General features: G+C 41.8%; 1 protein-coding gene across 3 annotated transcripts; it reads right to left on the reverse strand.

Annotated features, from left to right (window-relative positions):
- Positions 1–229: 229 nt before the first annotated feature.
- On the reverse strand, positions 230–20,791 carry lcorl (ligand dependent nuclear receptor corepressor-like). 3 transcript variants are annotated; one of them, XR_011915277.1, is made up of 9 exons: positions 20,676–20,791; positions 19,713–19,778; positions 17,642–17,730; positions 16,408–16,534; positions 13,195–13,416; positions 12,990–13,062; positions 2,180–7,242; positions 1,956–2,062; positions 230–659 (listed from the first exon to the last, which is right to left on the reverse strand). XR_011915277.1 is itself a non-coding variant. In XM_072383250.1 (8 exons), the coding sequence occupies exons 1-8, from the start codon at positions 20,767–20,769 to the stop codon at positions 2,055–2,057; spliced, it is 5,742 nt and encodes a 1,913-aa protein (XP_072239351.1). In that variant the 5' UTR covers positions 20,770–20,791; the 3' UTR covers positions 230–2,054. The 3 variants fall into 3 exon arrangements, 2 of the variants coding, with proteins under 2 accessions (XP_072239351.1, XP_072239352.1); XM_072383250.1 differs by having other exon boundaries at positions 230–2,062; XM_072383251.1 differs by lacking the exons at positions 230–659; positions 1,956–2,062; positions 2,180–7,242 and adding an exon at positions 8,152–12,065.
- Positions 20,792–26,700: the final 5,909 nt, after the last annotated feature.

Here is a 26,700-nt window from a genome sequence, read left to right on the forward strand (position 1 = left end):
TCTTTTCTCAGCACATTGTTGACTGAAATTGTCTGTTAACAATTAGCCCATTTTTTTTTATTAGTTAATTAGTTTTTTTCGGCTCGCAGACTTTTTTTTGTGGCTAATTTGCTAATGGTATGAAAACATGATAGTGATGTAACAACTCCTGCCCCCCCCCCGGAAATCTCTGCACTCAGAGGGATGAAATAATTCATCTCGATTGACCTTAAATCACAGTGCTCACAAGTTCGTTGAAAACTCTTTATTGATCCAGTCACAGACACCTCTGTTGCATCTGTAATAAACGGTATAAAAACACGATAAAGAAAATATACAACAGATTTTTAGCACCTGGTTCTTCAACAACAGGAGTGAGCCCCCCACCTCCCTCAAGCTGAATTAGCAACCATAGTGACAGACATATATACAAGGGTAGTCAGGCACAATACTCACTACAGGGTTGAGTTTTGAGCTAAAAGCCAGACATTTTGGACCCACCAGACTTCCAGCACACGGCAGGAAAACAAACCGATCCAAAAATGTGTTTATATTTTTCAACTCTGGTCTCAAGAGCAGTAGGCCTGGCACAGCTCCAGTGGAGGCAGGCGTCTTTTGCTGCAACTTGAGGGGGGGGGGGGGGAAAAAAAACTCCAGAGAAACAGCAACACATCTCACGTCTGCATTTCAACAGTGAAAAAAAAAAAAAAAAACATTCTTTAATGTTATCACTACTGTTAGCTTTTTGTTATCTTTCTGCTTCTCTGAAGAGTGGAAAAAAAAAAAAAAGCAGGTGCGAAAACGAAGTTTGTTTGGGGGCGATACCCTCTAACCAACGTGAGGAGACCTGAGCCGACATAGCGCCTCGGGTCTTGATCGGTTGAAAACTCGGCACGTCTCAACGTGGCGGCGGAAACAGATGGAGAAGCATCCCGGGCCATCGTTGCTCGTGTACATCCATTCAATCTGTCAGCAATAAAATAATTTTCTGCACTATGATAAATCTTCTGGGTTTTGTATTGCACCAAAGAGAGTCTCTAGGTTTACAGTAGGGGTTGCTAGTGGGACACACAATGTGCAAAATATAGAAGGAGGAATCTGTATAGTGGGAGTAATAATCTCTGATGGAATAGTGCAAGAGGTACATCTGGCAGCGCCATACAGCTGTGGATGAAAGTGGGAGACATAAGGAGAAGCTTGAGCCGGAGCCCACAAACCAACAAATGAAGCAGGAACTATGTTCCACAACTGCATGATGCCACTTTCTTCATGACTTCACACACCTCCCTCGCGGGATGTTGGGACTGAATGTGTTGCCAGAGGGAATATCCCATTTGGTGCTGAGATTTTAGAAGAGGAGAGCACAGTTATCGTAGTGCACTACAGAGTCGTACAAGTGGAGCCCAAACACAGCCACTGGAGCAAAGATGGGGCCGAGGCAGGTCCTCGCAAGTCCTTCATTAAAATGTGTTTTTTTTGGCTACTTAAATGCAAAAGAAGACAAGAAAAAGAAAGGGCTCGGATTGACAAAGTTTAGAAAGCATTTCAATCTACTTTTTTCAACCAAACCTATAACATAATTAATGACAATCATTCAGAGTTTCAAGAATGCTAAAGTGAGAATTGTAATAAATATTAAAATGATACGTTTGGAAGGTTTTAGAGCAGGAGGAGTGACTCGGTCAGGTAAAATGACACAAGGAGGTGTGTTCTGGGGTGAGACAGAAATGTATCAATGCGGCTGAGCTTCGTCCTTCCTTAAAGCACGGCTCCACCCACGGGGCTCGCATTAGCTTTACCTATCCCAATAAAACTCCGATGTAATGAGTTGTTCTACGACAAGATCAGTAAGACAAAGGAAAGTTGACCAAGGGAAAAAAAAAAACAAAAAAACAAATATGTATCAATGGATAAAAATAGTGCAACATCAAGCTTTTAAGTTAGACTGCTACATAACTGCTGAGTGCAAGACTGACCCATAGTGGGATGGTCAGTCCACGTGGTCAGCTCAACGTCCAAAGGCACCAAATCTAACCACAGTCTCTTTCCCAGGAAGAGGAGGCCTCATGCTTCACCTAGTTTCCTGCCAGAATGAAAGAAAACAAAGAAAAAGAAGAATACAGGTTCATTTTGGAGCATCTTTTCTTTGTTAACTTAAACATAAGAAAAGGAAATTGAGGAAATTAAGTAAGGTAGTTACCGAACACAAAGTCGCACCATCTCGGCCCAGTCAGGCCTCTCATTCGCGATTGTCTCAACATTTTCGCTGGTGGCGGCTGTGGCAGATCAGTCGACACAACCACGGGACTTTTGCATTTACCCTTCTGCCTCCCTTCTGGCACTGCGTCCTGCTTCTGCACTGATTTAACGGCAGAACCTGTCTGCTCTCTTGAGGCGGTCCCCTTACTTACGCTCCTTTTTCTTTCACTTTTCACAGCTTTAACAACTCCTACCAGTTCCCTCTCCTTCCCTGTAAAGACATATGCAGAAGGTGACCCATCATCCAGTGTCACAGTACAGGAGTCCCACTCCTCTTCGGTTGACTCACTGTCTGGAGAGTTGATCTTCCTCAGAAACACCCGGCACTCCTTCAGGGTCTCGGGACTCCAGGCTTTGGAACAGAGCTTCTGCTCTTTGTGAATGTCCACAAGTTCCTGAGTTTGGTCAGCAGAACAGGTGGCAGAACTGATCTCGACACCGTCAGAGAACCGATCTTTCGCTGATCTGTGTAATGCTTTACGACTTAGTTGTAGTCCAGTTGCGACAGGTCCCGTTAAGCAACCTGCTGCCTCTTTTCTTTTCTTTTTGTTCCACTGCTTCTTTTGCCACCTCTTCCTTTCTTTACGGGTTAGGAACCTTGACCTTGCTCTAACCAGAGTGGCCTGATATTTACCAGATGAGCTGCACCTCTGCCACAGGACTCTGTGTTTGCCTCCCGCACACCTAGGAACAAAAAGTTGTCGCCTAATCTTACTCTTCCTCCTCAGTTGCTGTTGAGCCTGCTGATGTTGCAAAGGACTTTTTGGCACAGTTGTGGCAAACTTCTTGATGTGCTTGCGGAGCCGCTCTGCCTGAGGACTATGGCAAACGCTTTTCTTGTTGGCAGAACGAGGGAAGTGCACAAGTTCGTAAGGATTACGGGAACTTGCTTTCTTGACAATAGCCAGAGACTGAGTCTCTGTGGTCTGCATGAACCAGGAGCAGATCTGCTGCATGCTGCAGGACCGTGGTTTGTTAGGCGAACAATCGAAGAGCATTCGGACCACAGAGGAATGTTTAGACTTTGCTGTTAATGAGCTGTTCACTTTGTTGTCGAGTTTGGTATTAAAGGTCATTTCTTTGCCTTGGTTCTCGTCTGCGACCCACGTGTCAGAGATGACTCGTATTCGCCGCGCAAGCTCCTGGTTCAACGTCTCTTCCTCAGCTGATGCCGCCCACCCCCTAAGTGTCTTATTTGGGCTAAAGACTGACTCTACTGATGCCTCTGCCACTTTGCTCAGATCTTGGGAAATGCTCGCTCTCACTTGTCCACAGAGCCGTCTCTTCTCCCCGGATGAGTCTACACTACACCGTTGCTCCCCTTGTCTCCTTTCATTGCTTTCCTTGGTGAGCAGAAGCTGTTTCGAGCGCCGTAGCAGTGCATTACTGCGGCTGTATGATCTGAAACTGGATGTAGCAACAGCGTGCAGGAAATGGATCGAGGGTTTTCTCACCCTCATCGAGTGTCGCACTGGTAAAGACTGATTTGGGAGATCGTCTTTACATTCGTTCTTTGTTTCTACCCTTCCTTCCTTTCGAGGCCTTTTGCCTGTTAACTGACGGCTGATTGTCCAGGGCTCTTTGGCAGATTTCACTTCTGACAGGAGTGCTTTCTTATGAAGTTGTATTTCAGGCGATTGCCCAGTTTCTTGATTTATCTGAATTTTGCGTTGCCGAGGCGACACTGTAGTGACCGTCACTGAGATTCCAGAGATTTTAACTTTTGCAGGTCTGCCTGGTTTCCTCGAGGGCGTTGATTCATCCCGCCTCTGACATTTGATGTTACTGGTAGACTGAGGAGCCGGCTCCATTGCAGGGATGCCGAAACGTAGTTCCTCTGGGGCCGTTTTGATGCTAGCTAAGCTCTTCTTAGAACGGTGCAATAAAATACTCAAGTCGCTTTTAAGAGCCACTGTTTGCAAAGCATCACTGAAGTCTGTTTGCAGCTGATCAAAGCCCTCGGACACCATTCGTTTGTTTCTTCTTGAACGACCATACAAAACGGTTATTTTGAGATTCTTGTTTACATTGTCCTCAACATCAGGTGCAAGAAGGCATTTTCCATTTGATGTTTTTGCCTCAACCACAGCATCCACAGCCCTTTGCTTACGCGGTCGACCGATGGGCCTCTTTGCTTTTTGTTCTAAATGTGGTCCCAGCTTCTTTGGCCGGCCTGGACGTCGTTTTGGAGGAGTGGTTTCGTTGAGAGATGGCAAGTCACTCGGTGATCGCCGAGTCTCAGTTACAGACAAATACTTGGATGGAGTACTGTCGCCAGATTTTCTGAGACCATTCTTAGGTGACGAGGAGGCCGACCTGGGCGAGGAAGCCAATTTGCCGGGCGAAGCTGCCAACTTGGCCGGAGAGGATGTCGATCTCGTGCGTGAGGAAGTCGATTTTGGTGGCGAAAGAACACATCTTACTTGTGATGTTGCACACTCGTTGCTCTGGCTTTTGTGCTTCTGAGGTGTTCCTGCCCATGAGGACTCTTCACAGGGGTCAAAGGGTTCTTCTGCGTGTGTACTAGAACCTGCTGATTTAAGACTATATTTAACTCCTTCCTTACAGACAAACATGAGTTTAATTGGACTAGTGTACGGGATTTGGCAACTGGAAGGGTTCTCAACACAAGTTGGCTTGATAGAGAAATTGATATTTGATGGACTTTTGGGTATGTTAGAAACCTGTAGTGTTTTTGAAAATGATCGTAGTCTCCTACTTGGAGGACAGTTGCCTTTTATTCTTTTTTCTGGGCTGAGCTTTTTAAACCCCTCCTCTTTGATTGGCACTGCTTGTGGCTGGCCCTGACACTGATCTTGTAACTCAGACGTTTCACACTGCTCTTTTTGTGTTGATTCGAAGGCAAGCTTTCCTTTGTGTTGGTGTGAGGCCGGGCGCGCGTCATGTCTTGATTTAGGCTGGGCGTAGTCAGCATCACTATCTTTGGATAAAGAATGTGACATGCTAGATGTCAGAGCCTTGTTGCTTTGTGCCGTGTTGTTTAAGATGCTTTCAGAGAAACATGCAGCTGAGAACATTCCGGGGTCTATGACATAAGAGGAAATCCACTGTGGAGGGACTTTACTTCTTGTGGATCTTCTTACTCCTCCGGTGTGGTCTGACTGACACTTTTGTTCCTCTCTAACAGCACTATGAGAATCTTTACCAGGTGTGTTGTCTTTACTGAAGCTTTGAACTGATGGAGCTTCTTCAAGGTTCTTATCATATGCCACACTAATACCTTTAAAATCTTCTCCACAGAGGCTACCATACTGAGTCATGGTTGCAGTCACTGATTCCACCTGTGTTTGTGCATGTCTTGAGCCTTGCACTCCATCTCCGCTCTCTTGCTCGACCCGGTGTATCCGAGTACTTGATAAAACAGGCTCTTTTTTCCTCTCTCTTTCTCTCTCCTCTCCTTTAACAAGCTGTAGTTCCTCTGTTACTATGACTGCCTGTATCTCTTCTTTACCTTTCTCCCCCTCTCTTTCTGCAGTGAGCTTGCTCGGTGTTCCCTCCCTGTGGTTCTCCACAGGCTCTACACCAGCTTCAGTTTCTCTTTTAGACACCGCTTTATTTAGATCAGGGTCTGATGAAGTTACAGAAACATCTTCAAGTCTTGCCTTCTTTGCTGCGGATCTCTTTCTCCTATTATAAGACTGATCAAACATGGCGAGATCCCGTTTAATTTGTAAAGTATGCCTTCTGGTAGAAGCATCATCCGCACGGGTTGCTATAGCAACCAAGACTTCCTTGCGTCGACGGGAACGAGTATTAGGTGACTTGGGCTCCCTGTTATCATGTTTGTCGAACAGCTCGCTGAGACTGTAGTCGCTAGCGCTGCCGGTGTGAAGCACCGTGGTGATTATTTCAGTCAGATGAGCATCGGCGTGACACTGCAGGCTCTGACTGGTTGAGGGAAACTGTGGCTGCTCCTTCTCAGAAACAAAGTTGGCTGTGGAAAGAGGAGCAGGGTCTTTGTCTAGAGAGGTGATGATCTCCAGTTTCTGACTGAAGCGATTCACAACCTCTTGAAGCGAAGACCCACCTGGGTTCTGCTGAGCCCGACTACTTCCTGGCGTTTTACACTGCGGCTCATTTCCTGTAGCTGCATCCACATCCGTTACCATGCGGCTGACACTTACAGGACTGCTTTTACCTGCTAGCTCAGCTTCCTCCACTTGTCTGTGGTGAAGGAGGGACGGTGGTTTTTCGTCCACTTTCTTATTGATGTCTGAGGGGATTGGGGAAAGAGGGGGGGGAGAAGGGCTCTGCTCCCTGTTCAGGACAGGACAATCCCCTTCTCCAATGCATCCTTCCACTGGATTCTTGATGGGTCTCAGACAGATGTGGTTTGGATAACACGAACAAGAGCCGTTTTGTTTACAACCTACTGATGCACATAACCTAGATGAGGGAGAACACAACGAGGACTGGGATAAGAGAGGAGCAGATACAAATGAATTCACTATGTTGTTTATGTGGCCCACTGCTTGGCTTTGGCAGGAAATGCAGTGCAGCCTCTTAGAGCACAGAACATTATAGCTTTCCGTCCTGCACCTCTGCACACAACTGTAGTTTGAGCCCCGCTGGCCTTCACTGTTACAGCCCCTGAAAGAGTGATGATGGATGCTGCAGCTGGACTTCGAGGCTCCCGAATGGTACGCGGGGCTGCAGAGAGTTTGAGGATCCCAATCAGTCGAAGGGCAGCACAGGCTGGGGTTGTGGGCTTTACATTCACTACAAGTGACTGAATGAGGTGTAATGTTATCCTGTGGGCTTACGCCACAGTGACAGCAGTGGGATTCAGTCTGACCAACTTGTCTGCGATGAAGGAATGGCAGCAATTTTTCCTGGTGCGCTAGCTTCAGGATTTGATAGAGTAAAGACTGGTGAGCTGGGCAGAGAGAACGCAGAACAGCATCCAGCGCAGAACTCTGGCGAAACGTAGTCCCTCGCAGTCCCAGATCTCCCATTTCTTCTGTGACTGACGGCAGCCGGGAACTATAGGGCAAGAATGCAAAAACTAGATTTAGGAGGCTTTATTCAACACGGAGCCGAGGTTCACAGAAGAGACAACAAAAATGGATTCACAGAATTCTGATCCTCAGATTTGTTCAGGACAAACCTAACAATCCAGCTTCATCTCCGACCCCCCACTTTGTCTTATACTGCCGACTACAAGCTGAGGTTAATTTTAGCCCATTGTCTTCTGTGAATTAGAAATCCTGTTCCCAAAAAGGTTGGAACACTGTGTAAAATGTAAATCTAGAATACCAGGAAACAGTACAGACAACAAATGTAATGCCCAGAAGACATTTAAATAAAAAAATAAAAAAATGGGTCTAAAAAACTCAGACTGTGGGCAGCCATTTTAATCTTGAATATAGACTGAGGCAAATTTGAAAAGGGTCTTGTGATTTGTGCACTTGTGAAAGTTGCAGAGGACAGAAAACAATCTAGACTGTTACTGGCACACAGTCCAAGACAGTAGTGACCAGGTTAAGGGAGCGCATCAGTGCAAATGACACGGGAAGCTTGCACATCTGTCACAGAACCAATAATACCGGCGGTATCTGCAGGTTTTGGAGCAATTCAGGTCTTGCTCAGTTTAACATGACAATGAAAAACCACATTCTGCACACATTAAACACAGTAAAGTGGTCCAGGTGCTATACAGGTCGGCCAGCAGTCCAGCCTTATCTATTACAGAAAATTTGCTGTATTATGAAGCCAAATATTTGACCAAGGACACCCCCACTCCCCCCAAACAATTGAGCTGCTGAAATCCTGCCAGGCTTTCAACACCACAGGAGTTTTTCTGAAACAGGCCCTCTAAAAACAACCGTCCTTGTCGAAAGTGAATTATCTGAAGCAGACCGTGCTGTGAGGAAAATCATAACAGGAAACGTCTTAAATTGGGGAACTGTTTTATTGATGAGCTGCTGAAGGCAAATGTCGACATTCTGCTGAGAGCAGAAGGAACGATTGTTGGAACGCTCAAACTAAAATGTGTTTTTCTCAACAGCACCTTTTCCAATAAACAGTTCAAAAACACCCCATCATGTTCAAATCAGCATTTTCGCTGCAGAATCAACTCGGCAGCTTAATAACATTTAAATGCATTTAAGTGTAAGACATTTTAAACGTTTTCCAGCAATTCAAGTCCCAACCGCGCCAGGACTCAACCTGAATGTAGCATCACATTCGGTAGTGTTATTGTTGAGTTTGTGGCAGTTCTCGAATCGGTTTCCACGAATCGCTCAAATAATTTAACAGCAACTTAAGCACTAAACAACCACAACAGTCAGGAGTGTCATTTCTGGACTAAATAAATTATAGAAGCAAATATTACAAAAGCGTTCATGCAGTTTGTAGCAATACACATATCACAGGATATGATCAAAGTGCTCCATTACAAATCAAAAACCACTACAATCAAATAAAAAAAATCACAGTTCTTAAGCACGATCAATAAATAAGTATTCAATAACACAAACAGGGTTCTACAATAAAATATCTAATAAATCATAGTGCAATGATTTAGTTATGCATAAATATCAGATTCATATCAAGCTGCTTAACGGATTTGCCAGCAGTGCAGAGAAAAAAGTTTTGTTTTTTTTTAAAAATAAAATACAACCTTCATCTCAAAGCCCATATGCTTTTTTTTTCAGAATATATTGCAATTAAGCCTGTACAAAAAGGTTTTTCAATTTCTCAACGGGTCTGTGGGCCGGTTTGCAAACTGCCCCCCCGGGAGGCAACATGTACCCACCGTAACCACATACATTCAGGAGCATTTGTGTAGCTTCCAGAGTTACAAAGATTAAAACGCCACAAACTGTTGTGCGCCCCCCTGCAAAAAAGTTTTTTTTTGTTTTTTTAAAAAAAAAGGAAAAATTACAGCTTTACGATTACCCTCAAAACGATCAAAGATAACCCAGATAATTAACATTTTCAACAAATTCCTAATTACTTTTGACACCATCAAATGGCTTTGTGTATCATCATGTTGTTACACAATTAAAGTGTTGCTAATGTCAATAAATTTACACCAGGAGATGTTCCTGGAGAGATAAGGAGCTATAAGTATTCTTAAGCATCTGGAGGAAATTTGGTACCTTAAGACTAAAGAGTTGATGTGAAATCTGACACTGGGGAGGGGGGGCGGAATTCAGGCAGTTCCGTTAAGTTCAGAGGTATATGTGACAATGAGGTTAGTGAGTGTAAGAAACCGCCTGACATTCCAGCAGAAACAAATCAAAGCAGCTTTGTGTGGCTAACCCTGAAATGCTGCTTTGGTAGTAGCATTAGAAATGGAAATAGGCCCATCTGAGAGGCAGAAAACGCGTGTAAACGCAACATTTAGCTTTTTCACAACACAAAGAAAAAAAAAAAGCCTCAATAATAATAATAATATGGTCACAATGGCAACTTTTCACTACCGTAGCTTCAAGCCGCCAACACGATTCACCATCAATAATAATGAAACCTATACATGCAACATATGCTAATCTGTCTTTTAGGCTCATGCACTTTACTGCATCTTTGACTCTTCTGTCGCTATGAGTTTTTGACAAAGCTACGCATATTTGTGTCAGGAAACAGTCCAGTAAAGTTAAGCAGCAGTCATGTATGAGGTTAGCAGTAATACAGCTACAGTAGCAGAGTTAGTAAATACACGTGATAATAAAAGGAACATCCTTCACAAACGGTACACAAACATTAACAGACATTTCCCAAGCTTATCAGTGCACATTTTTCAAACATGCTGCACGTTTGCATTCCATCTACGCTCAATACAATGTTCAGACTAGCTCGCACCCACAGGCGGGGAAAATATGTGGACACAAAATGGCTTTAAGCTGATCTCAAGTAAAAACTCACAATTAAGATGTAGCCACCACAGCATTTTGTACTGTACAATCTCCCTGTTTGAAGCGGTGTCTAGCAATAGCAACGAGTTTCTAACTTTTGACAATCATCAATGCTCCCTTAAAGAGGAGCTTTAAGAACGGAATCAAACCTGAATAACCTAATAATTTAACAACTAGCAAATGTGAGAGTCACACTTTAATTCAGAACTATAAGAGGTCCACAACTGTGTTTCTCATAATTGATTCTCAGCAGCCTTTTAGACCACGTTCGAGGTCAGCTTTTCTCCTAGAAAAGAAATCTTTTAACGGCAAGAACAATACAGCATGAAAACCAAGTCATGGCCCAGAGGGCTTAATGGAGAATGATGGTATCATTTTTATCTCAATACTGCCAACAAATCCCCAAACAAGATTAAAACCAGTTACTGAGTGCTCCTCACAAGTGGTGCGGCACCCTGTTTGAGTAAATAGGTTAAAAAAATGTCTACAATTTTTCAGTTTTGAAGTTTGGGATTTGTTGACAGCAAGAAACGGATTAAAAAAAATAAAATAAAATAAAAAGCGAGCTAAAATTTTACAAGATCTTTAAGTGCGAGTAATAAAAACTGAAGAGTCTGCCGAGTTCGGCAGCTCCTGTAAACATAACTGCTTAGGAAAAAAAATGCTGCATCTGGCAGACGCTTCAAATACAGCCAAGGAGTATGCTAGAAAAATACAGTTTAAAGTATGACTGTCACATTACAGACAAACAGTTGAATGACCTGAATATCAATATCCGTGTATTTCATAAAGGCAATGTGTTGTGTTTTAACAAGTGTCTCCAGAAAGCATTTATCTTGTAAGAGGTGATGTGTTCAAGTGTTGAGGAGTTCGAGGCGTTCTGAGGTCTAGAACCTCTTTGTGTCGGCAGCTGAGGCAAGACTTCCTGAGTTAGCGGAACTGGTCGCGCTACCAGATCCGGATAAGTTGGAACTGGATGAACAAAAGTTAGAAGATTTCTTCTTGGGAGGATTCTTCAGTGTCCCAGTGCGCTCTTTCACTTTGTATTCCAGTGTGCTATGGGGCACGCCATAAACCCCTTGGGCCTTCGAGACACTCATGCGACCAGCCATCACCATAGTGATAGCCTCTTCCATCAGTTCATGATCATACTGACGATATCTCCCACGTTTCTTTCTTGGTTGCTTATCTTTATCCCGGCAACCATCTTCTGACTCATCCAGTGAAGATACACGTGCTCCCAGACGATAAGGTGGCTGGCTGGCGCTGCCCGGGCAGCCTTGTGCCAAGAATGGAGGTCTGAGTTTGAAGAGCGACGAGGGTCTGGCAGATGATGTAGACAAACTGGCAGTACCCTCGGTTAATGAGGTACGTTGATGTAGGTTTTCAGCCATGCTGGAATTCTCAGCTGAGACTGACTTGTTGTAGTCAGACATGGAACGAACCTGAGGAATACGCAGGGGTGCAGAGGACTCCAGACTGGAGGCTGGGCTAAGTGGGGGCTGGAGAGGTTCCCTGAGCTGGGAGAAACAGTGAGGGAGGGTCTTTTGTAGACCACTCTGCTGATAGAGGGCGAAAGCAGACAATGGGAGACTCAAGTCTCCATTCTCCTCAGCACCTCCCCCAATTTCTGCTCGCTCTGCCCATGCAGCCACCTTTTGCAGAACAAGACGGGCTTCGCCGCCTAACGTTGATGACATCACATTGTACGATGTCACTTCATCCCTGAAATCTCTGCTTCCTGATGTAAGTTGACACAGCAACCCCTGCCTCCCCTCAGCCCAGCTGTCCAAACCTTGCCTCAGGGTTTGAAGGGGTATTCCATAGAGTAAAGCAGCCCGCTGCTCCAGCAGCCTTCCTGAACGGATATCCTTCAGAGCCTTGGAAAGCAACCCCTCTGACAGCTCCCAGCTCCTCTCAGTGTACTCCTTCTGCCTGTGCTGCCTCCTAGGGATGGGAGGACCAAACAGCAGGGTCAGGATGGAGGAGATGGAGGGGGTTTGATTTTGGCATAGGGGACAGGGGTGATGTAGACCCAGGGGTCCACTCCTTTATGCCTTGTGTTGGTAACATCACTGCGACTGTTAGTTTCATGTCTGTATGATTTCAGTTTGTTTCTGGGCCCTCAAACACACACTGCTGCTGTGCGTCTGTCACGCACACGCATTCATTGTGTGTGGCAAAGCCTCTTCACGTCCAGGTGGGACAGTCTGTGAATGGCTGGGGTTACTTTGGCGCCCACATTTAACCCCTGTCGTTTTGTGATTTCCAGTGAGACTCCTACATGCTTGAAGGTTGAATATTCAAACTCAGTAAAAACGGAAGTAAAATCATTGAGGTACTGCAATGTTCTCGTTTTACAATCCTGAGCTGTTGGCAAATATGGTAAAACGGCCTTTGCTGTGACGTTACCGCTCAAGAGATAAAAGAGTCAACCCCATAGAAAGCAAAACACTGAACACAAACTAGCTCAGAATGACTTGTAATTTACGAATGCTCTTAAAAAAATAGAAGTAAGGATATGATTCGGGCAGAGGAGATATCAGCTGGCTCATTTAAATCAAGCAAGACAAGTAAAAAAACAAAAAACAAAACAGCAATATACGACAGTATTGATGCTAACCTACACCGTCATGCTCTTGGCTTGAGAGAACAAGCTGTGGTCAGCAGTGCTAAACTAAATTAGTGGAATTTCCTCACATGCAATGATTTAGTCCAAGTGAATCTTGACCAAAATGCTTAAATCAAGTAAATCTGTTGTTGAATTTATGAGGAACTCCCAGGTTTAATGATCTTTCACATTCATTTGATCACATATGTGAATACCAAATTATAGTCAAAAGCATTACATTTTAAAAAAAAAGCTCTTACCCTGAGGCTTTGTGGTTAGATGACGAAGCTGCTGAGCTGGCCAAATTGCGGTAGGAGAGGTCTAGCGCGCCATCTGTTACAAGACGAATCAATTTGATAATGTCCTGGTTAGAATTTAAGTTCCTTCAACTCTACTCTGCAGTCAGAAAACTTTTGACGGTGGAACATATATACCCAGGCTTTAAATTCAAACTGCTTTACTTACCTGGTTCAGGCTCAATCTCTTTCTCCTCCAGTGTTCGGCTCACTGTGAGGTCCAGAGGGGCATCCGGTGTTTCTGACAAAGGTGATGAGGTCCCTGTAACACCATTTGTACTGGTGCGGAGCAGGCACTTGGAAGCATACTCCACTGCAAACTGATGTATCATCTTCTTCATCAGCTCCTGGGCAACCAGAGGTATGTTCGAATCACAGTCTGTGGGCACATCTGACAATAAGAGCAAAAATATGGATGGGAGTCAAAATGATGTTAGCCAAGTCAGTGAGTCAGTGACTTAACTTTACAAGCTTATCAGAGCAAGCATATATCAGCTAACTGGTGCATCTGCTTTGTCTAGTTTAGTAAGATAACCATAGCCTTTTTGGCCAAATCTAAGGGTACTGCATCCCTCGATATGTGAGGCATGTGTGTCTTCGTGTTTTCACTTTGTGGACTTTAAGCTGTAATGACACATATGGAGCTGACAAATTGGCAAAATTAAGACTATCACACAGTTAGCAGAGCCTTTATACTTGTAAAAGGGAAACTATATCCCCTTCAAAGTAAGCTACTAATTTGACCAACGATAAGCCAACGACTCAATCAATGAGGGTAGTAATTTGTCTGAGTAACGCAGAGCACAAGCCAAATCATTTGTTAATTTAGCTAGCTTTAGCATGCTAGTAACAGCAGTAGACAATTTAGTCAGCTCGCCTCAGAATGATAGTTGCCAGCATAGACATCAGTCAGATCAGTATCTGGTTTGGCAGGGACATACCTTTCAACTACAAATATATAGCCACTGCTTACACCATACATGTAGTTGGATCAACCTTCCATTCAAAGAACAGCATGGATAGCTCTTTTGAGGATACTCTGCAAGAGAATCGCATTTCTGGACATGCAGAGCAACTGAATGTGTATGCATGGAAAAATTCAGTGTAGCTGACCCAAACTGTATAGGTACCACCATCTAGAAGGGCAAAATAAATAATGCATTGTATAAACTTTGCGAATGTCAATTCAAAATATGAAAAATGAGACAAAACAGCATGTGTGTTACAGTGAGAACAAACTGGAAATGTCCAATCTGTCTCTGAGAGGTAATAGATAGAACCTTAAAGCCACTCATTTATAAAATATACAAATAGCTTTGTTTCTGCACACAGAATCATCTGAAAACCAGACTTTTTTTAGAGCCTGAAGTGCTCTGTTTGTGTGTCTGACACACACTGAACAGTATGCTGGCTATGCTGTTTTTACAAATAGTGAAAATAATTAAGAGAAAACATCTCTTATCAACTGAAATAATCTCACCATTTCTAATTCATTCATTTCCAAGACAACTTTTAGCAGAGAAGCCTGATGTAACGATAGTGTGGTTTTAAAAAGTGGAGCGTCTCTCTCGATCCGTTTCCCTTTCTGACAGTTTTTTTTATCTCGTTCATACAAATCGCTTGTTCTTTTCTTGCAATTATTGAACTAGAAGACAACGTATTGGGTATCGAGGATAGAAACCCTCAAATCCCACATTTTAACAGTGTGGCCGGAGAGAAGGTTTCGAGTTTGAATCCTAATTTGGTCGTCAGTCATATTTGCAATCCCGGTGAAATCTGAGCTCGATGCAACCGTTTTATCAACGTCTTCATCTGGGCTTTAGTAGTCTTCAAGGTTTTCACTTTAAACCAAATTTAACCCAGATGTCTGTGAATCTTCAGATGTGTTTCAGAGATCTATTCAAACAAGAAAAAAAATTAAAGCTCTTCGGGTGCTTTACTCGTTTTTTTTTTCTTTTCTATCCAAATCATTTTATGTGTTTATTCATTGAAAAAGAACAATACCCTGCAACATAAAAAAAAAAAAAAAAAAAAAAAAAAATCGACACTAAATAAATGTGCAAATTTACCTGCACAAAACATATAAACAACATCAAAAACTGCCATTTCCAGGTTGAACTTATGAGCTCTCAGAAAGAAAATCAAATGAACAAATGTTGAAGCAAACTTGCATTGGAAAATTCACACTTTGTTAGAAAAAAAAATTCACTTCCATCCTTGAATCTGCCTTTTTAACAGTGACTTTCACAGTATCTGAAAGACAGATTCTCATAATCTTAAATCATCCCCGTGACTCCTCACAACAACAGCGGTTGTACCAGAGATGCAATACATACAAAGTTTTCCACAAGTACCAGCTGCTGATCAAACAGGCGACTACTTGTGTAACTCCAGCTGGCCACTTTCAAAAGGCTACAATGATTTAGTAGTTGTGTTAGTATCTTTAATACTTTACAGATGTGCATTCTGTTAGCGCCGGTGCTGAACCTGCACAACCTATCTTTTTGGCATCAGACAAGTGATATTTTGGCAAACAATTGTAGTTTTTTTCTAGTTTTTTTGTTAAGAAAGTGACCACAACTGAATGAACAACACGGTGAAAGTCAAAAGGAGGCAAACTACAGGAGAGGAAGGAGGAGGGGGGGCTCTCACTGACTGGAAACTGGACGGAATCTGACTGGGAGCTGCAATTCTAAAGGGCTAACATAGATCCCTGCATGCTCTCTCTTGCCTCACAAAGGCATGTCTACATGTTAGAGCATTTCACTGCCACATGGGGGCAGTCTCATAAAAAAGTGGGAGTTGTGATGGAGCTGATGTTCTTCCTTTTGCTTTGCCATGTTGTGGAAAAGGCCCGAGTCAAAGTGGACATGGATCTGCCATTTTGATGGCGCAAAACTATAATCAGGATTGTCCAGTGCAGCTGTTGTCTGAGCTTTTCACTTGTCCTTTGCCTTTTATGGTCTTTGAGGCGTTGTCCTCTTTGTTGTGAAATCAACTTATCAGCTCTAGCCAGCCTGAGTTAACTTTCAACCAATAGGCATTTCAGGCATTTGATCAGCGTATAGTGTTATATTTAGAGCCTGTGTGCTGTTTAGAAGACTGGTCGTCTATCAGTCTGCATTGGGGAAAAAATGCAATGCTGACGTATACCATTACCCTACTTAGAATATATATATATTTTTTTTTTTCTAAAGGGAGGGGAAGAAAAAACATTTAAGAAATATAAACGATTAAACTGTTGCCCAATTTCTTAAACTGATTTCAGTACTACTTGGAGATGTCCTGGCACCACAGCTGCAGGTGTATGGCGTCATTTTTGGCACATCAGAAGTTGATAACGTTTTACAGTGTTCAACATGGTGAAAATAAACGGCCTCACCTTTCTTATGAAACACAGCTTGGAGGAACCTGTGTGCTGACTGGCTGCTCTCACAGATGGTCAAGGCCTGACAAGGAGAGTAATCAGAGGGGGAGGAGGGCGGTGATGTGGCTGCAGGTATTGGATCCTACATGGAAAAAAAAGACCAAATAATTGATTGATTTTCCACTCCTGTGTAATATCTGGCAAGAACCAAACATCGCTGACTGGGCACTTCCAAGGCAAAATACTACCGTTATTAGCTGACAATGTTTTTTGACAAGTATTTTGATCATTTTAAATAAGTAAACAATACCAACAGTACAGTTTTATATTGTCTTGTCAACATGCTGTCGCCCCAACCCACCCACAACCAACTCCCCCGCTGATGGAGGGAAGAGAACAAACAAACACACACATCAGGCAAACTAACAAAGAATTAAACAAAAAGAATTGACATTAATAAAAAGAAAAAAAGGGTGGGTTCTCACGATGATTAGTAGTGCAACAGTCGTTCTTTACTGGATTATGGTGATGGAAGTGTGATCGGTAGTAGGTCGTAAAGGAACTTACTGGTTAACCCTCTAAGAAAATATTAGATCTTTTCTTTTTTTCTTTTAAAAGAAAATTTACTTCCATATCCTGGAACCATATCCAGGGCTCTGGAGCTTATTTTTTTCTTCCATTCCAATAATATTCTTCGCCTTGCTATCAACAAGATGCTCTTAGATATCAAGAGGTCACTCCCAGAGATGCCAAATATGGCTATCATAGGGCTGGGCTGCAGGTCCAAATCAAAGGCTTCATTTAGGACCCCAGACACTGATGTCCAGAGCTCTCTCAACAGAGAACATGACCAAAACATGTGAGACAGGTTTGTCTGCAGCGGCCACATAAATCATCTATGTTATCATCAGTATTTTGGCCAGTTTGGCCTTACTGTAGTGCACACTGTACAGAACTTTAAACTGAGTCAGATCCAGTCTGATAACTGATAACACCTGATAACTTAGATCCCAGCTAATCTTCCTATTTTGTTTTTATGTAATCAATGGACACATTTTTGAATGACATGATTATTGTATAAATCAGAAATGTGACCCCTCGAAGTTCAGGGGGTTTGTAATACTTCATCCAAATGGGAATTTCTTTCAGGTAAATGTGGAAATGTGTCTGAATAAAGTGGCGGACCTGAAGAAATCGAAAGAAACTTGATTTAGAGATAGTAGTTGACAATCTTGACAGCAATTCTTACACTGAGTTTGTCCAGTGGAAGGTTACAGAATGAACATTGAGAGCGGCTTGCTTCCGGGGACCAATCATCCACTTCTTCGGGTTCACAGTCTGAAAGAAGAAAACAGCACACACCCAGGAAGAAAAAAATTAGGGTCAATCGTGGATCAAACAAACTCCTACTGGAGTCACTGTACACAGAATATGATAAGAGGCAACGGTGGTTTCCAAACTGCATCTCCAGAGTTTTATAACATGAAAGCTCTTTGCAAACTGCTGACACATTTAAAAACCCTGCCTAAGCAGAGGTCAGATTAGAAGGTGGCTTTATTGTGTACAATGAGACACATCAGTCTGCGCCTTGAACAAGCAGAGTAAGGAAGCATGGGGCGACGGAGTGCATCCCACTCAATATTTTCACCGAGCATCTCATCACGAGTTGCCTTGACGATTGGAACAATGAAGGGTTATTGTTCATGCTAGTACATACACATGAATGGGGGAGGGGACATAACTTTGCAATGATCAGTATACATATAAATCTGGCTTGATAAGATTGTTTCTGACAAACACCATAAAGAGGAGAGTAGACAAAATCAGATTTCCTCGCAAAAAAAAAAAAAAACACTTTAAAAAGAAAAGAAAGAAAAAGACTGGCGACTGGATGCCATAAACAGCCAATTTCAAGAGGGCAATCAACTCACAATCAAGACTTTTCAAAAACTTAATATATTTACTTAAAAATACTCTTAATGAACAATTACAATACAGTATGTTGTGGAATTATGCTTTTTTTTAAAACTTCAAGTTTATTCTACCTGAATAAAAAAACTGCCAAGATTTAGACATTTTATTTTACCCACTGTTTTTTTTTAAGTGTGATGCATCTCATTTCACATGCAATGTTGGTCTTGAAGTTTGGCCTCAAATCTCTGACAAGGTGTGGTTTCTTGCTATATTTTCACTTTCATGTTTTACCTAAGCCAGCAGTTGACAAATAATGTCAAGGAAGTGTCAAAGGCCAACAACAGAAGAAAATGTGGTCTACCGTCACCAAAAAAACCAAACATTCCACAAGTGAGAACTGCTGATCAAACAGGCGACTACTTGATTAAGTCCAGCTGGCTACTTTCAAAGGTCTACAATGATTTAGTAGTTGTGTCAGTATGTTTAATAGTTTCATAATAGCACTTCCTTGTTTTCTTTCTTGTCTGTTTACCCCTTACCAGGCAGTAACAATGTAACAGAATACAGTAACACTTTAATGAACGAGCACAGCGGCCAATGTGAGATAAAGACTAAAATATAAATGTTCCTCCAAAAAAATCTAAACTCTGGAGTCTTCAGGCAACACAGCAGATTAATATAAATACACTTTTAAGTTGTGCATCCACGCCTCATTTATCAACTGATATGAAATATAGGTTACAGCATTGAAAAATGGCCAGAAAAGGTGTTTTAGTGGGACATTATGTCACCGTAACAAGGACCTTTAGGATACAACATAGCAACACGTCATTTTCTTTAAGGCATTTGTACAAAACTATGTCATAATCAACAAATGACTCCTTGATATGTGTCACAGTGACCTTGAATTTAGACTACCAAAACATTGTGGACATTTTATTTTCCTTTTTCCTTCCAGCAGATATTTTTGACATATCGTGGCAGGAAATGCGTCGGTCTGTTGACAACAGCTGCATTTCACGTGGGACAAGGTCTTAATGTTGTGCATTCTTGTTCAATGTCAAGGTTTACAGGGGAGCTTAAAAGAACAAAGCCACATCACATCTATGCTTTTCATGTAGTGATCAGGAGCATTTGGGTTTTTGTCAGTTATATTTCAAATATAAATAGGCATGTTACACTTTCAATCAAAAAAAAAAGAAAGAAGAAAGGACAATACCGAATGTAGCAGATCAATCCCTCATGAACCGTTAGAGATACTGCTTTACATTGCAAGAATTAGTATGTTTGTAGGTTTGACCGACAGGGCATACATGTTAAAAGGTATCAAGAAACAACTAATGGTTGGTTTGGTATGGATATACAAAATTACAAATATGTTTAAATGTACACAACAAATAACCCACCAACAAATAAATTGAGGTCTTTCAGCAGCATCGGGCCATAGATTCCCTCCAGAATACATTCAAACCCTGCAAGACAAAATTAACAGTATCAGTTCTGATATGAACAAGACGCTTGAAATACTAGACATTTTGGTACAGTCTGTTCCATCAGTTTCAGCTTTCATAAATCCAGACAAGGTCTACGAAGAAAAGGTGTTTTTCTTGACAACTGTGCAGCTACAACACGTTATAAACTTCAGGAAAAACACTTTCATTGATTCACTTGGCCAACAGGACATGCAATTACGGCCAACAGTATTGATAATTAAATTTTACGTGAATTCTGATTTAGGTGTTGAAGATTAATCGAAATAAAGTTTTTTTTTTTTTTTTAGACTGAGCTAGCCTTGCGCTGACACTCTTGCGTTCCGTAGCATAAAAATTGTGTTCAACCTAAAATTAAGCGCAGAAAATAACGCGACTAGGGACCTATGAAGCGAATACTTTTCTTACATTGTACTGACATTAGCTTTCCTAACGTATCAACAGTACCCTCCCCCAAATGACAGCTTAACATTTACATTAGCTTAGCATCATTTTATCATAGCAAACAAAATTGAGTGTGTCAGTAAACAAAGCCCGGTAACATCAATAGTACATAGGACAAACAATACGATGCGCCTTAAAGATGGATAAATGAAACCTTCTCGGTTACATAAAAACGTCTAAAAGAGCCGACACCGGTGGGTTGCTCGCTAGCTCATGGGACAAACAAAGGGAGTCAACACGTAACAGCTAGCGAGTAAATGTTAGCCGCTGCACTTCAGCTCCAATGGTGCTATGGGCTACTAGCTAGCAATGGTTAGCTAGCTAGCATAAGCTAGCAATACAACATAGCTCGATACAGCGATCCCTCTGCTGTTGAGCAAAGTCCTTGAATTCCGCTAATTTTGCACAAAATAACAAACTGCTTATGGTTCATACCAACGCAGTGGACCAGTCTGTGTCGCCAAGAATCAAGTTCCCGCCGAAAACCTTTCCTTTCTGCCGTGCATTTGGTGCACTGCACGACCGCCATTCTCGCTCCTACCCCCCTCTCTCCCTCTGTTTTAGCCACACGGAGAGGCTGCAGCATACCGGCTGTGATGCCATCAGTGACCACCAAGGGGAGCGTCTTGTGTTTGCTTTTAGGTACTGAATTTCAGCTATTTCTGCACACGATCGTTCACCATTTACGTAGATGTAAATTGTTATGTGCAAGTGCATGTGCATTTTTATTGCTCTTTAATCAACTTGTGTAAGTAGTATATCAATTCACATAGGTTCCACTAGCAGAATGTTTACCTTAAAATACATAATTTCTGAAGGTCCTAGATCCTGGGAGATTAATGAAAACATTATGTTAACTAGACATTATAAAACCAAAATAAAAGGTTTTTAAGCTGTCCTTATGATCTTGTATTGCACCAGAGTCGTTTAAACAAAAAATTAAATATATATACTGTATGTGGCCCTCATAATTCAAGCCACAGCAGTAATAGTTGGACAGTATTGACAGAATACTGCGTGTCATATCGTGTGGGCAGATGGTGCCCCACATAGCCACTCCTACCCAGTACTACTTAATTATTGTTATGCGCACACCAATGTTGTGCATGGACAAGAACGCATTCATCGAACACGTTCGTTTTTCTGAGAACGCTGAACTGAATGCAACGTATTTGCAAATAAAACATTTAATTCGTTCAGATTATGTGAGCACTGCCTACATTTTCCCGGCATTACCGTAGACATATAAATAGTTATTTTTGTCTATGGGCGCTACACATACTTCGCATAACGTTACCCACGATGCATAGCGCTCTCCAGCGTAACAAATCAACAACGCTCCGCGGCAACTCCGATAGAGCAGGATGCGCTACAATAGAGATGTTGAAAGGAGAAAAGCTGCAGACGCAGTGTGCACGTCAGATGCTCGTCTGTTAAGGATTATTTAGGGGAATTTTTACGTACTGTTAGCAAAAGATTCCGACAGCAAAAATCTAACATTTCTGTGAAAATGACGTCGCTTGCGCTTAAAAATCAAGTCAGAACGTTAGCCTCGTCAACTTCCCGTTTGAAAAGACGTGGAGTTGAAGCATCAATGTGAGAAAATATCTGCAAGTCCTTGACAATAATAAAAAAAAGTCATTAGGAAAGGGCAATTCCCCCTGCCAACATCCCCAAACGACCCAGAACACACTGCTTGCAGTCTTCAGGGGTGTGATTTCCCACCAACAGGTAGACAGATTAATAATGGACTACAAGGTTGGATAAGAAGTTATTTAGACAAATACAACAAAAAATACAAAAAAAATCCACATCTGTTCCATGTGCATATCCATTTTGTGTGACAGAATTTAAGATTGAATGTAACAGATTTCATTAAAGGACACAACACTAATTTCTTCTATTTCTCAAATTCAGTCTCACCATCTGTGTTCTCACTTCTGTTCTAACCTAAAAAAACTGAAATAAACTGAACTTTGAACTCGTTCACAATTTTAATGGTGAACAATGAATGTGAACTATTCATTTTTAACCTGTGGGAACTGAACTTTGAACTAGTTCATGAGACACATGAACTTACACAGCACTGGTGTACTCGATCACTGTTATTGCTGTTGCATTGACTGCATACTGCACAAATAATACTTGCACTATAATCACAGTGTTACAAAATACCACTGCTATGGTTTCTTGGTGTGGTCAGAGAGAAACAGGTTCAGCCTCAGCTTGTCTTTTCTATCAAAACTCAAATTTAGAAGAATTTGTAGGAATACAGCATGCTGCATTCTTGGTTCAGTCCCTTCTCAAAAGAATTGCACTGATCCAATCAGTGGTAGACATTGGTGTTGTGAAATCATAGCAAACTACACATGAATGTTAATGTACAACTCACAGGGAATTTAGACATTGTAGGTATGGCCAAATAGTCTTTTTAGCCTAGAGGGGTTCCTAACTAAGAGCTTGTCAAATGCTGTAATTACTAATGAAAATAATGTAATTGCGTCTGATCAAATGTTTTTTTTTTTGCTTTGAAAGGTTCTAAACTAAATGAAACAAATTATCTGAGCAGCAGCCATGATAAGATCTGCTGAAGTTCTCTTTATACTTCAAAATGGAGCTTCAGTGCTTTCTTCTTTTAATTTAATTTAGCACAAGAAACACAAGACCTACCAACTTTTATGAAAGACAGGAGAAAATTCCCACAATTCGTTGTCACTGCTACTTTCAAAGTCACACTCAATAATTACCATCCAATGATACTAACTATGATTTGTGTGGATAATTGTGAGGTTATGCACAGCAGCCTATCACAACAGTATCTTCCATCTTTGTGCCTTTTTTTTGCTTTTGAATAACAAACCTTGACAAGTGATTTCATATTACATCTTATTTTAGTAACATTTTAGGGTTTTCATGTGAAATGCCTGTTCAAAGGCTGCATGGTGGTGTTGTGGTCAGTGCTGTCACCTCACAGTAAGAGGGTTCCTGTTTCAAATCCTGACTGTGGTATGTTCTTCCCATATATGCATGGGTTCATTCCAGGTACTCTGGCTTCCTTCCACTGTCCAAAATCATGCACAGCCATGCATTGGTCTCCTAAATTGACCCTAGGAGTGGGTGTGCATGATTGTTTGTGTGGCTCTCATGACTGTTGACCTTGCCTCTCACCCAACGGCAGATGGGATAGGCTCCAGTCCCCCAGTGGCCCTGAATTGGACTGATTAGATAGAAAGTTGATGGATGGATATTGTCTCAGTGAAACAATGTGGAGAGTCTGTGTTATATAAAGTATCTAAAGCACTTTTTTGAGAATGTCTATTGAACATTTCAGTAGTTTCGTCAAATTGAGTGTCTGTGTTGTCAGATTCTCATTCCAACGTAGTCGTCTTTTCCTGAGCGCTTTAGAATTCCTCCTACCGTCTTTCCTTGAACCCATGACATTTTCCAGCTAAATCAAAGAGGAAAGCTTAGAAGAAAACAGGCAATAATATTTTTTGAAGATTCCCTTTTTTGAAGATTCCCTCAGTATTTCTTTATAGCACAGAAAACATGAGACCATCCTACAGGTAAATTAACAGAATAAGTAAGGAGCTAAACCTGTCCCACAATTCCTTGCGGTGGCAAACATTCAAGTCGATGCTTGACTATACTCATACAGTTGTACTAACTGTGATTGATTTAAATACACATAAGGACAGCAGGGTTTACTGAGTGAAAAGCCCATGAAAACATCTTTTACTTTTGTGGGTTATTCTTTACTTTTTTAAATATAATCCTTGATGATGAAATATTATAGTATTTTATATCCTATTATACTTATAAAACATAATGTCAGTGAACAAAGACAATGGATAGCAAAATACTTAAAGCGATTTTTGTACAATCTTTTTCTAAAAAAAGTATTGCCCCATAAATCAACATTTTATTTACAATACAACATGGGAGAGGTACCAAATGTTAGCAGTAAGACATTTTAGTATTCCATAAAAAGAGCTCATCTTAAATTTGATGGCAACAACAAGTCTCAAGAAAAGTTTGAACGGGGGTAACATAAGGATGGAAAAGTAGGTTTTTCAAATTGTAGAAAACTGAATTTACAAATTATGAAGAAATTCCTGATGATACTTCTCAATGTAAAATTGTTAAGACTTTGAATATTCCACTATCCACAGTACATGGTATCATCAAAAGATTCAGAGACACATTTCTGTCCGCAGGACTGAAAATCAGTTTTTGAAGCCAGTGATCTTTGGGCCATCAGACAGCACTGCATTTAAACCAGTTATAAATCCATCCATCCAGCCATTTTCTATACCTGCTTAATCCAACTCAGGGTCGTGGAGGGACTGGAGCCTATCCCAGCTGCCATTGGGCGAAAGGGTGGGACCCTGGATGACACACCAGTCTATCACAGGGCCACACTGAGACAAATGGGTCAATTTAGATTCCACAATAAATCTAACATGCATGTTTTTGGACAGAAGAAGAGTACCTGGAGAGAACCCACACAGGGAGAACCTGCAAACTCCATATAGAAAGGCCCCAGCTGGGATTCAAACCAGGAACACTCTTGCTGTGAGGCTACGGTGCTAACCACCACACCACCGTGCAGCCTAAAACAGGAATAATTCTATCATGGAAATCACTGCATGGGCACAGAAATACATCCAGAAATCATTGTCTGTGACTACAGTTCATCGTGCCATTCACAAATGCAGCTTAAAGCTCTGTCATGCAAACAAGAAGCCTTGTGTGAACACTTTTCAGAAACTCTGCTGTCTTTTCTGAACTGAAGCTTATTTGAAATGGGCCAGAGCAAAGTGGACATCTGTTCTGTGGTTTCAGAAATCAAAAGTTTAATTTTCAAAATTCTCTGGAATAAAGAGGAGGGCTGCCATCTAAATGGTTATCATTTCAAAAGTCTGCATCTCTGATTCTATGGTGGCCCATTGTTGCCTATGGAACAAGCAACATATGGGAAGGAACCACGAATGTTAAAGGGTATAAAATGGTTTTATAGCAACATTTGCTCCCATCCAGATGACATCTTTTTCACATCGAAGCTCAGTGCAAGTTTGGTTGGACTCTTGTTGAGCTTGCTAGTATTTTGTTGATTTTTAAGAAAATTCCTTGTAGGATATTTCTTTACCCACATTAAGTTTTTAAGAGGTCAGGGGAAAGTGCATAAAAGCACATACGAGGCAGTTCTTTTGACAATTTAACCATACCTGGTGTCTGAAGGGATGGTCAGCTCCTCCAGATAGCAACCGCAAGAGGGCAGCAGAGCACTTTCAGAGCATGCCTATGTTTGTAGGTCCTGTGCACATTAAAATCTTAAGATTAACACAAGGCCAAATGGATTCACTTGATGATACAGTCCTCAGCATACTTAATCCTATTATCCAACACTTCATAAATTTAGCATTTGTTTACACTGAGTTATGATGGGTCTGTCAACAGGGAAGCCAAACCCCAAACCCCCAGGGAGCCTAAAAATGCCAGCTTCATTGTGAGTCACTTTGTATGAATTGTAATAGCTTGTAAATCGAATGGGATTACACAGCACCAGAACACTTAGGCACTTAAATCGCAGACTTTTTAGGGTGTGCTTGTGTTATCCAGCGGGAGGGGGTAAAAATGTAAAAAATAACTAATGTTAAGTTTTATCATTTGTGTCAGTGTATATGAATGAGGACAGTGTGTATTTGTTTATTTGCTCTGTGCTTGACAGGCACCTGCATCTTCTAATGTACCCCACAGGCAGAATTGAACTTCATCAGGATTCCCCCCAAGCTCTTTTTCATCTCAGGCTCTACTGGGAGATTATTTGAGCTATGCATCCATTAGCAAAGAACCTCTGAAAGGTGTGCAACCATGACAAAAAGGGTTAATCTAGAATGTGGAAGTGATTTTGGGAGGGACAGCGGCAGGAAGGCTGATTAGAGAACATTTGAGATCCACAGAACATTTGAGCTGTGGAGGGCTGCAGATCAGATAGGCTCATGTGATTGAATGTTGAGTACTGCGGAGGCAGCAAGCGCTACAGGCCCAGGTGGGATTCATTGTCACGGTGACTTAAGGTGCTGTTGCTGTGGAGATGGTGATGAAAGACTGTGGTCTGGTGGACGACATTTCTGAGCCAGAGCGTGACCAACAGCATACAGCCCACTGTGCCGTGGGGACATGGATGATTATGTGTAGGGTCACCACAATGCCACGAGTATGAGCATTTTAGGCATGTCTGTCCAGGAACCATACATGTGAGTGTGTGTTTGAGTGTATGCGTGTCTAAGCAGTGCAACAATGCAGCCTGTCTCCAGTGTGACAACAAATGTATTGAGTGGTCAGAAAATGAGCAGCAGCTTAGCACCAAGGTGCTGGTCCCTGTGCTGTTTCTGCAGCAACCCCAAGGAACTCTTAACACTTCAGTTAAACACATGCCTTACTGCAGTTACACTTA

Source organism: Leuresthes tenuis, unplaced genomic scaffold (genome assembly GCF_036924035.1).
Source record: "Leuresthes tenuis unplaced genomic scaffold, fLeuTen1.0.hap1 SCAF_4, whole genome shotgun sequence".
In the NCBI taxonomy this organism is placed as follows: Eukaryota; Metazoa; Chordata; class Actinopteri; order Atheriniformes; family Atherinopsidae; genus Leuresthes; species Leuresthes tenuis.

Coding starts and splice junctions, on each gene's coding strand:
- lcorl (XM_072383250.1), bottom strand. CDS start 20,769: ATGGCGGTCGTGCAGTGCACCAAATGCACGGCAGAAAGGAAAGGTTTT. Junction 16,535..17,641: donor TTCCACTGGACAAACTCAGT/GTAAGAATTGCT, acceptor TTTTCCATGTAG/GATCCAATACCTGCAGCCAC. Junction 13,417..16,407: donor AGCTGTGTTTCATAAGAAAG/GTGAGGCCGTTT, acceptor TCTTATTGTCAG/ATGTGCCCACAGACTGTGAT.